The sequence below is a fragment of the Sebastes umbrosus genome, chromosome 13 (genome assembly GCF_015220745.1).
Source record: "Sebastes umbrosus isolate fSebUmb1 chromosome 13, fSebUmb1.pri, whole genome shotgun sequence".
NCBI classification, from domain to species: domain Eukaryota; kingdom Metazoa; phylum Chordata; class Actinopteri; order Perciformes; family Sebastidae; genus Sebastes; species Sebastes umbrosus.
The window spans coordinates 1,721,645-1,736,387 of record NC_051281.1 but is presented as its reverse complement, the minus strand read 5'-3'; the positions used below and the strand labels follow the sequence as shown (position 1 = coordinate 1,736,387).

The 14,743-nt window shown below is 41.2% G+C and overlaps 1 protein-coding gene across 1 annotated transcript; it reads right to left on the bottom strand.

The window, feature by feature from the left end:
- Nucleotides 1–2,284: 2,284 nt before the first annotated feature.
- On the bottom strand, nt 2,285–14,356 carry lonrf2 (LON peptidase N-terminal domain and ring finger 2). The gene is made up of 13 exons (XM_037789895.1): nt 13,813–14,356; nt 12,335–13,134; nt 8,118–8,236; nt 7,838–7,960; nt 7,595–7,750; nt 6,417–6,645; nt 5,151–5,250; nt 4,882–4,996; nt 4,326–4,447; nt 4,009–4,195; nt 3,761–3,895; nt 3,155–3,304; nt 2,285–2,864 (listed from the first exon to the last, which is right to left on the bottom strand). Exons 2-13 carry the CDS (start codon nt 13,062–13,064, stop codon nt 2,706–2,708), a joined length of 2,325 nt encoding a protein of 774 aa, XP_037645823.1. The 5' UTR covers nt 13,065–13,134; nt 13,813–14,356; the 3' UTR covers nt 2,285–2,705.
- Between the last annotated feature and the right edge of the window lie 387 nt (nt 14,357–14,743).

Genomic DNA, 14,743 nt, shown 5'->3' with positions numbered 1-14,743 from the left:
CCGATATGAAACAACACAGAAACAGAATAATATGTGTTTTTCTTTATTTGCAATAAAAAATAGGTATATAAGAGCTCCCTTTACAAATATACCAGGGAAATGCAGCACGTTGTGAACTGCAGAGGAGTCACAAACATCTGGAAGGACAGAATTATACAGAGAAACAGTGCACTTAGATGCACGCTAAGAATGCAATCACAACCACAGCTGGCTGTCTGTCAGTCTGTCTGTCTGTCTGTCACATGAGAACAACTTATCCAGCTTAAAGTTAAACATCATGTGACTCACATTATTCCACTTTATCACTTTTAGAGATTTCATTGTAAACAAACAGGTTTATGTTCAGTGTTTCTCACCAAAACAAACTGAATATTCCGAAAAAAACATTTTCAAAGTGATGTTTTGAATATTTTGAAACCTGCATTGTTTCCATCAGCCAGCGGTCTTCCTCGCTGCACTTTACTGACACTGATTCAGCTGTTATCAGGCCATTAAACGTGTGTTATCGCCCACTATGAGCCTCATAGATGTGGGTCATTAGGGGCCTACTACACAGGTCATAAATACTACTACGATCCTTAGAGGTCGTTGTCGTCTTCTTTTATTCCTTCTTTCGCTGATCTACCATGTGAATAGATGATAAAGCCTACTGGGTGTAGTAGGCCCCTACTGACCCACATCTATGAGGCTGATAACTACTGATAACGCCCATTTAATGACCTCATAACAATCTAATGGGCTGGTTGATCAGAGGAACAGCTTGCACACATCAGCAGGAACCACTACTGGGTGCAAACAAAACAAGGAACACACTACAGCGCTACTAGTGGTCGAAAGCTACGGGGTCATTATTGTGCAACATTTGACCCATTTTCTTTATAGTATCCAGTTATTTTTAACCAGTTTATAACCACTAATAGCGTTGTGGAGAGAACCGTTACCTGCCGACAGTTTCAAGCTTCTCAACTGGTCAACGTTTGGCGATGCTGAGGATAATGTGAATAAAACACATCAGGTGAGATAACGTTTCATCTGTGCATGGAACATAGCTACGTTAGTGACGTATATTGTGCGAAACAAAAGATGTAGTTCACAAAACTAAATGATACTACGGCAAACAGACTTTCTTGACTTCCAAAATTATCTATTAAATTGACAAACGTTCATATTTTTTCCGAAATCTCTCTCTGTAAGCGCCGAGAGACGCCGAGAGAAAGAAGGAACAACGCAAGCTTCAAAATATTCTATGAGAAAGGAGCCTTCTTCAACATGTTTGTGCGTATCCTCGAGGCCTGTCGGTGTGTTCTGGAGAGAAACACTGAACGTAAACACGAGTCATTTTTGTTTACAAGAAAACTGCTGTAACTGCACGACAGCGTGCACGTACATGAACTGAGAGGAAAGAGAGATAGAGGGAGAGAAAGAGGGTGAAATGTTCCTTAAATTAAACATTAAAAAAGGCCTCAGAGTTACATTGATATACAGATAAATCACCATACACATATACACTTAAGGGCATAGCAGAGAGAGAGAGAGAGAGAGAGAGAGAAACGAAACGAAACAAGAAAATGTACAATCAACCCCCTATAACTAAGTCTGTAGTTGAAGTCCCAGAGATATGCTACAACGGGACATAAAGGTTCCAGATCAACGGAGTCTGGGAGGTTCTGCATGTTCCTAAACGCAACTAGAACTTAGTGTGACAGGTGGAGCACGTAGTGTTGCATCTCACACAGTGTAGTCTGTGGTTGGTTTTTTAGTGTTAGCATGAGCATCATAATCACGACTCTCATGGCGCCCCTTTTACTTTCTATCAGACAGTCTGAGGTACACGCCCACCGCCGGGTGAGGGGGTGAGGCGGCAGATAGAAAGCTCCGGGGGTTCTTGCTCACGAGTTTTGGCTCAGTCAGGAAGATTTAAGTGTGATTTATGCTTGACGCACGTGACCACGCGGCAAAACAAGTGACCATCAGATACCTAGCGGGGGGGTTCTGTGCTGCAGGTGTTCACCCGTCCGTGCACAAATGTTTTGAGAAACTTTGAGAATGTCAGTGTGCTGCGACGAGAACCCCGCACAGAGTATAAAATATCCAAACGTTTCCTCGTCACGACGCCGTTGCACATACAGTCTGACCTCACGTGCAACTCGCCAAACGGACACTTGAAATGCAGATAGGAGCAGAACATCCACATCCTGCAGACGGACCAGTACATTCACTTTAGTGTTTTTGCTTCATACTTCAGTAGGTGAGTTTCTATTTGGACTGTACAAGCCGTCACAGCTGAGGATGAGGGCGCCACACGGCTCTGTGGCTGTCGCTAACTTCTGTGAAATACTGCTCGTAGGAACAACGAGGTTTTTTTTTTTTTGTTCCTTCATAACAGAGTCAGTCAAATGATCTAAATGGTCTCAATGGAAGTGACCTGACAACAGAGAACAAGAGGTGAGAGGTCTCTCGGTCAAGAGATGTGTTGTAGCTTAATTCATCCGGTGAGAAGATGCAGCCCGACGCCGTCGACATGACTGACGCAGCGAGGAGTCCATGAATTCATGTGAGAGTGGGCAAGTGCATGAATGAATGAGTAAACAAACGTATGAATGAGTCAATGAGTGATCTAATTAACAGACCAATGAACGGATTGCTGAACTGCATAGAAGCCCGAGCAGTTCCGGTCCATCCCCCCCCACCGAGCAGCTGGGCGATCACCGCGGCCTCTTGCGCGTGACGAAGATGAGGACCCTGCGGATGGCGATGAGGCGGTCCTTGAGGGAGGTCATGGACAGGATGGTGAGCTGGGCTCGGTTCTCCAGAGGAAGGACGGCAAGCAGCCACCAGCACCAGGCCGGACCGCTGGGACTGGCCTGCAGGAGAGAACAGATATACGGTTGGTCTCTGTGGATCATTAAACTAAAAAGGTGTGTGAATAAAGTCAGAACTTTACGACGAAGATAGAATCGATGCAGTATCACAAAACATAATATCTCGATACTATCGACTACGGCTGTCAAAGTTAACGCTATGATAGTTGTGCAGCCTAGTGCAATCCGTGTTGTTTCCAGCTGTTTCATCACGTACGGTATTTATGTGTAAATCTGTAGTGATGGAGGTAAGAGAAGTGAGACTGTGGGTGCTGTGCAGCGTGTTTGCTGACCTGCGGGTCGGGGTCTTTGCTGGGAAGGTGTCCGAAGTGGCTCAGGATCTGGCTCTTCATGTTGTCCTTCAGCGAGGTGAACCAGTTGTTGGCCTGATCGTACACAGAGTTGTGCAGCTTCAGGAGCTCCGTCAGCTCCTCCCCCTCCACCTGAGAGGACACAGACATTTGATTTATTGTTTTGTAAAACACCGTTAAACCAGGAAAGATGGCAGAGGTTGCATCATTTTCAATTACAAATATATATATAGCATTGGTTGACTCGCTGCCCCCGATGGAGACGTTGCCACAGCATGCGGCGTGCATCATAACATAGATCCAACTAATCGATGATGAAATTCGTTAACAAGTTGTTGCAGCCCTATAAGTATGTGTTCACTAACAGCATACCCCCGCGTGTTAATTAGTGCAGAAAGAGGAGAGTTTTCCTCTCTGGAAAGAGTGAATTTGCCAGAGGCTCAGAGAAGAGAACTCTCCGAGTGTCTCAGCTGTCAGAGGACAGCTCAGGGCAAAAACCTGAGTTCTACTTTGTGTGACATTTGATTGACAGCAGCATGATGGAAAGCGTCTGAAAAGACCAGCGCTAACAGACAACACACAGCTCACCTTCTTGTCTTCCAGGTACTCTATCTTGGCAGTGTTGTAGCCGTCTCTCTGTCCGTGGCTGAGCACCTTGAACCGCGACACACCGATGGTGTCGACCACCGAACGACCGTCAGGAAAGAACTTCACGTCTCGCACCTGAAAAGACAGAACAGAATCTCTGTTATCTGACTGCAAACAGTGGAGCGGTGCCCTCCTGTAACCAGCTCTAGATACACGTCTCTCTCACACACACACACACACACACACACCTCCAGCATGCAGCCGTGGTCGGCAAAGCCTTTGAGGTCGTCGGCTATGCACATCCCGAACTGCTTGGTGCCCGTCTCCATGGAGCGGCGGATCATGAGGCGATAGCGCGGCTCAAAGACGTGCAGCGGGCAGGGGATGGTGGGGAAGGCCATGGTGCACACAAAGACGGGAACTTCCTGGTTCAAGCTACAAGAGACAAAGTGGAGAGGTTGTTGAGACATGGTGACTGGTGAATTCAGATACAAAGCAATTAAACAAGTTCAGTGTGTGTTTGTGTGTGTGTGTGTGTGTGTGTGTGTGTGTGTGTGAAACTCACTTGGACAGCTCCTTCATCTCCTCTTCGTGGATTTTCTTCCTCTCCGCCAGCTCGTCTCCTAGGTAACGCTGCAGCACCTCCTCCATCAGCAGGGTCTTGTTGTAGCCCCTGGTGGCCAGATACTGCAATGACAACACACAGACACCATAATGTTATATATATGTTAGGCTTTTATCATCATTTCATCTGTTTCTTGGTTAATCTGTTAATCCTTTGGAATATAAAATGTCAGGAAATAGAGAAAAGGTTTGTTTTGTCAAACCAACAGTCCAATACTAGTCCAAGATATTACATTTCCAATTGTATAAAACTGAGAATCTCACATTTAAGAACCTGGAACCAGAAGGTTTTAGTATTTTTGATGGATAAATTACCATAGAAATCAATAAATTATAAAACTCTCTGTCAACATACTAATTGAATAAACGATGAATTGATTCAGCACTTCTACAAACTACAACACTAACCATGTTAATACCTTCTCAGTAAAGTGGTGAAACCCTATTCTGAACAAAGTGTATTTGCATATTTGACTATAGAAAACATGTGTTTGTACCTCGGAGAGATTCTCCTTGCACAGAGGGCAGTTGGAGTTGTGGTCCAGGCAGCGCTCCAGACATTTGAGGCAGAAGGTGTGTCCACAGGGAGTGGCCACCGGCTCGTAGAACAACCTGGAGAACAGACCGGAGAACAAATGACAAAAAGCACACCAGCCAAACCTAAAATACTAAAATACACCCGCTAACACCGGCTGCAGTGTTCATTTTGAGAACCACTGTACTAGAACCACAGATATAAGTAGAACATGTGACTGTGTGTAGTCACCTCATGCAGAGTGAACACTCCATGTCTCCGCTGTCCAACAGCTCAGCAGGAAACGTCCTCCCTCCGCACACTGAGGCCGTCTGAACGCTGCTCGCCTTGTCTGTACAAAACATCACAACATCATCACAATGTGTTCAGTGTTCAGGTTATTTATTATCTACAGAGCAGAGAGGGCAGATTTCTACTTCAAGCTCTGCAATAGAATGAAGCATGTCCAGGCATATAGAGTGTGTTTGATATTCAGGTTCCATCTGTTGTTTAAACACGTTTAGGGGAATCGTACTGTGACAAAATTCAAAATTCAGTTTTACACATTAATCATTCCAAATGCAAATCAATGACTAATAAAATTAGTTATTGCTGTTTTAATGTAATGCTTAATAGTGGAACAAAGTTTTTTGTATTGAACGTTAACATGATTATATAATACATTATTTAGTCATTCTTAATAATGAAGCACAACAAAAGCGTTGACACCGATTAAAAATCTACAGTCTCTTCTTCGGCTGGAAAAGTAGCTGAACTGGTTCAGTCCAGAGACGCCGACTGTCAACGACTGACGGCCTAAATACATCTCAAAGTTACTCGTACGGTACGAAGCATCCAAACGCCTCAGGTCATCTGGGACAGGTTTACTCAGTGTTCCCAGGATCGACTCTATGGAGTCATGGGAGTGCCATAAAAAAGAATGAATCTGTAAAAGAATAAGAAAATAAATGTGGAAATATAAAAATAAATAAACAAGTAAATCAAAAACTCTATTTTATTTACTCTTCTGTGTTTTTGTCCCTTTTGTATATTTAGGTATTTATTTGTATTATTTTTTAAATGTATTTATTTATTTTTGCATTTAATTATTATTATATATATTTTTTAATGTATATCCATTTATGCATTATTTATTTTGAATATAATTTTTTACGCATGTTTTTTGCATTATTTTTGCACATTTATTTATTTATCGAGTAATTTATTCATTGATTGATTTATTTTTTATTTTGACTAGCTCCGTCCTCCATATTTCAAAAGCTGATATTCCCCACTTTACTTAAAAGCAACATGAAGAATATGACAGTGATGTGTGCACTGAAACTGGACCAGCAATGACTTATTTTACAAATGAGATTAAATCAGTCAATTTAATAATTATATCATCCATCAATAATTATCAAAAAAATATATATTTAAAGGGAAAGTGGCATCCAAACAGCGACACCAATGAGAGTGAATTATTTTGAATTTATGGCAAAACTCAGATTCTCCTACCAGGTCTGAGCAGTTTGGAGGGAGGGTTGAAGAATGCGGAGGTTCCATCTCCGCTGTGTTTCCTCTTGAGGCCACCGGGAGGCGCTGGCAGTGCAGCCAGAACGTCGGCCAGGCTCTTGGTGCTGCCCTCCCCCGCACTATGATCCGATGATTTACCAGGAGACGGAGCAGAGAGTCTGGAGGACGAGTCGTCCACTGAAGCACTTTTAGTCACACTGAACTCTGAGTCCTGGACAGACAGACAGACAGATAGACAGACGGATTAGTGAGCCTGTCAGAGACGGACAATTATGAGGGGATGATCATTTTGAAAGCCAGTCCAGACAGCAGCGGCGAAAATACACTCAACAAGATGTGCTCACATAAGAAGAGCATAAGAATACGAAGATAAATACGGAAATATAAAATTAAATAAATAAAACAATAGGTACATTTTTAAAAATGTGGAAGTATAAAAATAAATAGATAAAAAGAATAAATAAGTAAATGAAAAATGTGGAAATATAAAACTAAATTAATAAAAGAATAAATAAGTCAATTTAAAAAATGTGGAAATATAAAAATAAATGAAAGAATAAATAAGTAGATAAAACATGGAAATATAAAGAGTAATAAATAAGTAAATCAAAAATGTGGAAATACAAAAATAAATAAACAAATAAAAAAGTAAATAAAAGATGTGGATATATAAAGAGAAATAAATAAAAGAATAAATAAAGGGAGAATAGGGAAAAGCAAAAGAAATGGGGAAAAGAATAAGAAAAAATAAAAGGGATAAAAATATATAAATTACATTATATAAAAATAAATATATAAAACTATATAAAATATATAGAAGCAATAGAATATTTTACATGCAATAAAATACATAATAATAATAAAAATAATAATAAATGAAAAGGCTTCTAATAAATCTTTTATATTTCCACATTTAATTTCTTATTCTTTTACAGATTTATTCTTTTTTATTGCACTCCTCTGACTCCATTTATGAATATCCCTACGAATGTGCAACTGATTTCATTGAAATGCCAAAAAATGCTTTCAGTAAAATGAATATTATAGAATTATCTTCTTAATGTTTGAGTGTTTGAGTTATGATGAGGATAAAACGTCTGTTCTCACAGGTGTTTCCGTTCATCTCTGTGGGTGGAGTGTGTTCGTTTGTTTGCAGTCACCTGTGAGGAGGATGCAGGTTTCTGTGTGAGCGGCCTCAGGGACCTCAGCAAGGCCGGGGGTTTGATGAGGCGGGTGGTCATCCCCCCCTGCAGCGGGTGCAGCGGCGTTGGCATGTCCTCGTTCTCAAACACAGAAGAGAACACCTCGCTAAGGACCTGCAGGATGAAACGAGTTGATTAATGTTCACGACACACATCGACAGATATAATAATTGTCTATAAATTTGATTCAAGGTCCCTTACCTTCTGAGCCTCCAGTTTGACTTTGGTCCAGTTGGGCTTTAGCGCCACACACATTAAGTATTCCTGCAAGGACTCATCATTGCGGCCTGCTTCTCTCAGCGCCGTCGCTTTCAGACAGTGAGCCTGAAATAAACAAATATTGTGTCGAAGTGTGATTAACGCATCCCAGTATTTTCTTCACAAAACCCTCAAGAAGATAAGATCCTACTTTTAAAAAGATTATTTGGACTCAGCTGTATTTAATTTTGCCCTGCAGCTCCATTTCAAACCCGTGTCTCACCTTGGTCCACAGAGGTTTCATCCTACAGAGGCTGTTGGCGTCCTGCACAGCCTGACTGAAGCTCCTCATCTCCATGTGCAGTTCGGCCCGTTGACACAGCAGTTGGCCTGAAGAGGGCGCTGTAGACCACAGAGGAAAAACAAAGACAGCATCAGGTTAGTGGACAGGCCTCCGGGGGGATGGACCGGTTTTTCTAGGTCTATCAGAAGTAGGCCAACAATCTAACATGTGGCCAGAGACCTATTTCACGTGTGAGAATGCTATGTAAGTTATGCAGTGATATAACAACATATATAATCAGTCGTGACGGTGGACAGTTACCGGTCTGTTTTGGTTATACAACAGTACTGCATGGCCAGGTTTGTGTCACATTAGCAAATGACGCACTTTCATAATTGTTATATAAATAAATACCTTATAATTTGTACTTTTCTAACACCCTGACTATCATCATTCTTTTATTTCTAAAAGGATCAAGAAGTTCCAGCCTGATGAGAGTATATATTATTTATAAGATTTTTTGCAGCGACCCAAAAATAAAGAATAAAGACATTTCCCTCACAAATTAGTGGTATTTTCTTTTTAATTTATAAGGGACATGTAATGTTTTATACTTCTGGTGAATATAATCCAATCAATCTTATTTCCATAGATGTATTTTGTATATACAGTTCCCTTTGTTAACACCTTATTTTGAAAAGCGGACGTGTCTACTTCCTCTAACTTCTCCAAGGTGGTCTCTAGCTCTCCAGTCAGCTCCGTTCTCTTTATCCATCCATGGTCAGCTCCATCGGGGCCGTTTCAATGCAGAGAACACAAATGTCAGTATATGGGTGCTCTACAGTTGAGCGTCGGCCCACTTGACCACGGAGACAGCCGGCTCCACCGCACGTTACCGCGATACGATAACGTCTCCTGTCCGTGACGGAGTTAGCATGTAGCTTTAGCTCTGCTCTGTCTAGCTCTGCTTTTACTGTCAATGTGTCACTCAAAGTGTTTCCATCCTTTACTGGATGTGTAGTGTTTACCACGCTGGATTTAACATGTGAGGGTGCGGCTCGTATCCACGCTGACCCTCCAACGTTTTATACTTTCTGAGGTTTGTTTTGGTTGACGGATACGGAACGGATATGACGTCATAGTGACGTTTACTGAGTTAACTGCAAAAAATGTCATTGGTCTGTTGCCTTTGGCACTTTGTGGGTGGAACTTTGGATCCTGAAAGACTTTGGAAAGTCACTCTAGGAACCATTTTCCAAAAGCTGGATTTCTCATCTTCCCGAACACTGAACAGAAGGAGAAGAAGCTGCCTGAGCTACGGCAGCTGAGAGTCGACCACAAACACCACAAAACAAACAGCAGGACCAACAGACAATGTTTACATGTCCCGCAAAATATTGTGCTATTCACACAGCCTTTAAGTGAGACATTCGGACAGTTTTCTAATTTTTTTCTGCCTTTTTGCTTACATTTTTCTGCTTTTTCTGACATTTTTGGGGCATGTTTTTTGAAAAACTAATTTGGACATTTTTCTGCCTTTTTTCCTTATATTTTTCTGACATTTTTTTTACCTGTTCTGGACATTTTTCAGACTTTTTTCTGACATTTTTCAGCATTTTTATGGATTTTTTGTGACATTTTTCGATTTTTTTTCTGACATTTTTCGGCAGAACTGAAACAGGGAAAATCGTGATATCAGTTGCCTCTCTTTTGAAAGTTCTCTGTGAATCTCTCACATTTCTTTCACTCTTCCTTCCTAATATATCTCGTGTGTCTCTTTGGTGAGAAGAAGCGATGAGGATGTAGGTCATCCAGCTTCTCTATTAAAGCAAGTCCAGCTTTAGTAACTGCATTCCCCTGCCCCTTTCCATCATAGCATTGACCCAGCCCTGCCCCTCATTATTGCACCTGTTCCAGTACATCATTATATCACTTTCTTTGTGTAATTGCAGTGCATACGACATGTGTCACGGATAACCACCAAGAAGGAAATAACTAGCCTAAAAGACACAGGTTGGATAACAGCTGTATTTCTGCTGACATCATGAGCCTATTACACTCATCCTACACCACAGAGACACCACAAGGCCTCCTGCTGCAATTGTTGGCAAAACATTGACTGGCAGTGACAAAGCTGTGAAGCCATTCTGTCCTCCCGTCACCCGGAGTCTTTCACGAGACAGAAGGCATGAATCAATATTGATCCGGGGAGAGAAAGATCTGAAAACGTGTCATTTGAATGCTCAGAATGACAAAATGAGTCTGGAATATATTCCTTTTTATGGCTGCGCTCTCGTTTTCGGTCGTTTCGGTCGATTTCTTTAGTCGATTAGTTGTTTTTTTATGATTTTTTTCATGCTGAATGGCTTATTTCCAAGAAACTTATGAGCACATCCCTGATAAACACAAGACTTAAAGTGGTGCTTTTAGGGTGATTCTTTGTGGAAATCAACTAATCAATTAGTCAACAAAATTGTTTGTCTTTTAAGAATTTCTTTGGTGAGGAGAGCCCTAATTTTTAGAGCTTTTTCTCTGAAAACAATCATGCCATGAGAGCCGTGAGAGTGAATCAAAACAGTAAAGTTGCGGGCCGGACAGCTAAACGATGAGCTGAAACAAGCAACCTTTTTCACATTGTCATTTGATACGTCACTGTTATAACAATATCAGTTTATAGCCCCTTCAAAACAAACAAAAACATTGGTGCTGGGCATTATATACACTGTACGAGTTTTGCCCGAATTTTGAGCCACACGACTCATTTTAGAGTCGGATTGAATTTCAGCTTCGTCAGGCGTCGTTTGTCTTTACATCGCAAACGATCCACTCGTACAGTAAGAGTAGAAAGTACATAACAACATTTCTAAAATCGTAAAGTGTTTGCCAAGTTTAAGTCAACTGGGAATGTCTTCGGTCGAGGACAGCCCTATTCTTTTTGCTTGACACTTTCATCTGCAGTTGATAAATGTCTTAAAGGTCCCATATCGTGCTTATTTTCAGGATCATACTTGTATTTTGTGTTTCTACTAGAACATGTTTACATACTGTAATGTTCAAAAAAAACTTTATTTTCTTCACACTGTCTGCCTGAATATGCCTGTATTTACAACAGAATTGCGTTGCTAGGCAACAGCTTGGGTCCATGTGTACTTCCTGTCAGCTGATGACATTCACATACACTGCAACAGGAAATAAACTGGGTCACATTTACAATGTTTACATTTAAAACTGTGTAAACGATCTAAATATTGTATATTCGTGACATCACGAATGGACAGAAATCCTAACAGCTTGTTTCAAATGCAGAGTTTCTGAATACGGGCTGTGTGTATTTCCCTGTGGATTGAGTGTTTCGATACTTTCACAGTATTTATATAGGACTTAAGCCTGCTTTATAATAAAAAAACATGAAATCTCACTTTTTAATAATATGGGAACTTTAAACCTGAGACAGACAGCTGTGCCAGCGGCCTTGTTTTAAGCTATTCAAGGACCGCAGGAAATGGATTTTTTAATGTGATGCTGATATGTAGGCCAGAGGTGGAAAGAGGTTGGTAAAAACTTCCCTTGAGGATTCAATCTGTGCAACACGAGACCTGCCCTGACCTGGCCCATGTTAATGAAACACACTGGCACTCTTTATGTAATATGCCAACAGAACAGTCTGTATTCTGGCAACTATCCCAAAGATGAAGCAAAGTGAGTTGTTGTTGTGTGTTCATGTAATATAGCACCAGTTACAGTTTATCACCATCATTTTTTCCTGTATGTTATCCAACACATCATCAGCTGCCAGCTTATGAAACAGCACAAGTGAGGGGAGGAGTTAAGGCCAACTGAGGACTGCAGTATTCAGCATTACGCATTCAAAATGTTGTGGCGAATCAAATAATAATCATCCGGAGAGCTGCATCCCTTCCCCAATAGCTGCTCTGTGAAAACACCACAGCAATGCAGAGTAGAAATAGAAAATATAATGTGGATTTTGTCATTGCAATGCAGAAGATCAGTATGTGTGCTGCTTAGGTAACCAACTCCAGTGCGTCATATAACGTCTGACCTCAGTTAGAGAGGCAGGAGTGGCGCCTCTTATGGGTGACACCAGGGAACTACACTGGGATGAAAGTAGGTCACCTGTACAAAACATTACACTTTTGATGCAAATATCTCACATTTAACACAGAAATGTTGCACGAATCAATGCTGTGCCATCTTACCTAAATCCACAGCCGCGTTGTACTTCTCCAAAGCATCCAAGAGGCTCTGATTCTTCCACAAAACCTCTCCTTCGATCCAGCATTTCCTGGCTTTGCTCTCAGTTGCAAACAGTTTATCCAGCAGGCCGCTGAGAACAACGTCTAATCTGCGGCCGTAGTCTGTTTTGGGGATAAAAGTGTGTTTGCATTGTGCGCACTCTGTCACAGAGTCATCCTCTAGGCAATGTTTGCAGAAAGTGTGTCCACACTCCACGGTGGTGGGCTCGTGGAGGATACACCTGCAGAGGCGACAGGAGAACAAGTCCAGTGCTTCATCTTCTCCACACTCTCCATCACTTTCACCCCCATCTTCACCACTGCTGCTGCATTGTCCATTTAGTGTCACATGGATGCCCAGCTCTTTCTCACGCAGAGTCCGGGCGATGGTTTCCACCAAGAGTTGCAGCTCATCCGGGCGCAGTTTGCCCAAACTTGCTGCGATGCAGTAGGAGTCCATCGCCTCTGATATGCGCCCTGCTTGGGTCAGAGAGTCGGCCTTCCTCAGACACAACCCCCTGTCTGGATGCTGGAGGTCTGCCAGCTGGGAGCTGTAGATCTCCACAGCCAGGCTGAAGTCTCCAGCCCGGTTGGCCTCCTCTGCGATCTCCAGCATCTCTGGGAAGATGCCTGCAGCTCCAGGGTTGGAGAGCGGGTGGACGAGCAGCTGATGAGTCCTCACTGCTGTCTCCATCTTCTTCTTCTTCTTCTTCACAAATCAGATAGTCTCTAGTGCAAGTATGTTAGGACCAGTGGCATCCTCCCTGAGACACACACAAAAAAAACATTACTACTACTACTACTAATAATAATAATAATAATAATAATAAAAATTATATAAATTGTCACACAAAAAACATTACTACTACTACTAGTAATAATAATAATAAAAATTATATAAATTGTCACACAAAAAACATTACTACTACTACTACTAATAATAATAATAATAATAAAATTATATAAATTGTCACACACAAAAAAACACTACTACTACTAATAATAATAATAATACAAATTATATAAATTGTCACACACAAAAAACATTACTACTACTACTAATAATAATAAAAATTATATAAATTGTCAATATTTGTGTTTTAAATATGGACTGCACCCAGTAATATGTGTAATTTGATTGTAATGTGATTGTATTTTTAGATATTTTGTATTAATAATCTGAATCTGTAAAGTAACTAAAGTTGTCAGATAAATGTAGTGGAGTAAAAAGTCTAATATTTCCCTCTGAGATGTAGTGGAGTAGAAGTAGAAAGTAGCAGAACATGGAAATACTCAAGTAAAGTACCTCAAAATTGTATTTAAGTACTTAGTTACATTCCACCACTGAGTACATTTTAAAAGCATTATTTACTCTTCCTGTTGCAGTTAAATAATTGTTGATTATTTAACTGCAAAGTAGTTTTTGTTGCATTAAATCATACCTGGATGTTGAGATTGATTGGATGTGGCAGCACAGCTCCACCAAGGAAACATAGGACTCAATCTGAGCCATGATAAAATAGGACGTCTGTGTAACATTGTTGGTCCGAGTCAAAGTCCCACAAACAGCCTGTGTATCCAGCAGTAAACACCGGCTCTGCCTCCGAGGTAGAAGATCAGCTTTCTCGCCCACTTTACAGTCTGATTTCCCGGCTACACTTTCCAGTTTTTAACTATGCAGCTTGTTTCTGTGCAGGTCCGCGGATGGAGACGGTTCGTAAAGTGCTCCGTGTGTCTGTGCCGGTCAGCGGTGCGTAAAGTCCTCCGCGCTCAGCAACAAAACAGCTTAATGTCCATTTAAATCAACGTTTAGACACACTATAAAGAAAGTATTTCTTTTAAAAAGATGTCTGGAAGCTCCTCTGTGTTGTAACGAGCCCGTGAGTAACGTCCTTTTCTCCCTAAACCAGTAAACCTCTGAGAGAACAGAAACAGAGCTCCTCCATCTTGGGTCTCCAGCTACTAGCTGCTGCTAAAGGTTGTTGCTCTGCGCGTCGGATCCGATCCTCGCGTTCCTATTGGCTGGTAACGGGCGGAGGGCGTCACGTGATGCAAGAGACGCGCTCCCATTGGTCCCTTAAGTGGCTCACTTATATAAGCAAGAAATATATTGTATAACTTCCCTACAGGCAACAGACTGTTTGAGAGCTGCACCCAAACAAGCACTCTTATTGCTTTTTAATATGCTTTTACACATGCATCACAATAAGATGCCTTCATATATATATATATTCATATCTATATATATATATTTATTATATATATATATATATATATATATTGTATAACTTCCCTATAGGCAACAGTGGATGACTGTCTGAGAGCTGCACCCAAACAAGCACTCTTATTGCTTTTTAATAAGCTTTTACACGT

Excerpts from the sequence above, each read along its gene's own strand:
- lonrf2 (XM_037789895.1), bottom strand. The coding sequence starts at position 13,064 with ATGGAGACAGCAGTGAGGACTCATCAGCTGCTCGTCCACCCGCTCTCC. Across the intron at positions 6,646-7,594 it reads AACCTGCATCCTCCTCACAG|GACTCAGAGTTCAGTGTGAC; the intron begins GTGACTGCAAAC and ends CTGTCTGTCCAG. Across the intron at positions 5,251-6,416 it reads CTCCAAACTGCTCAGACCTG|ACAAGGCGAGCAGCGTTCAG; the intron begins GTAGGAGAATCT and ends TGTTTTGTACAG.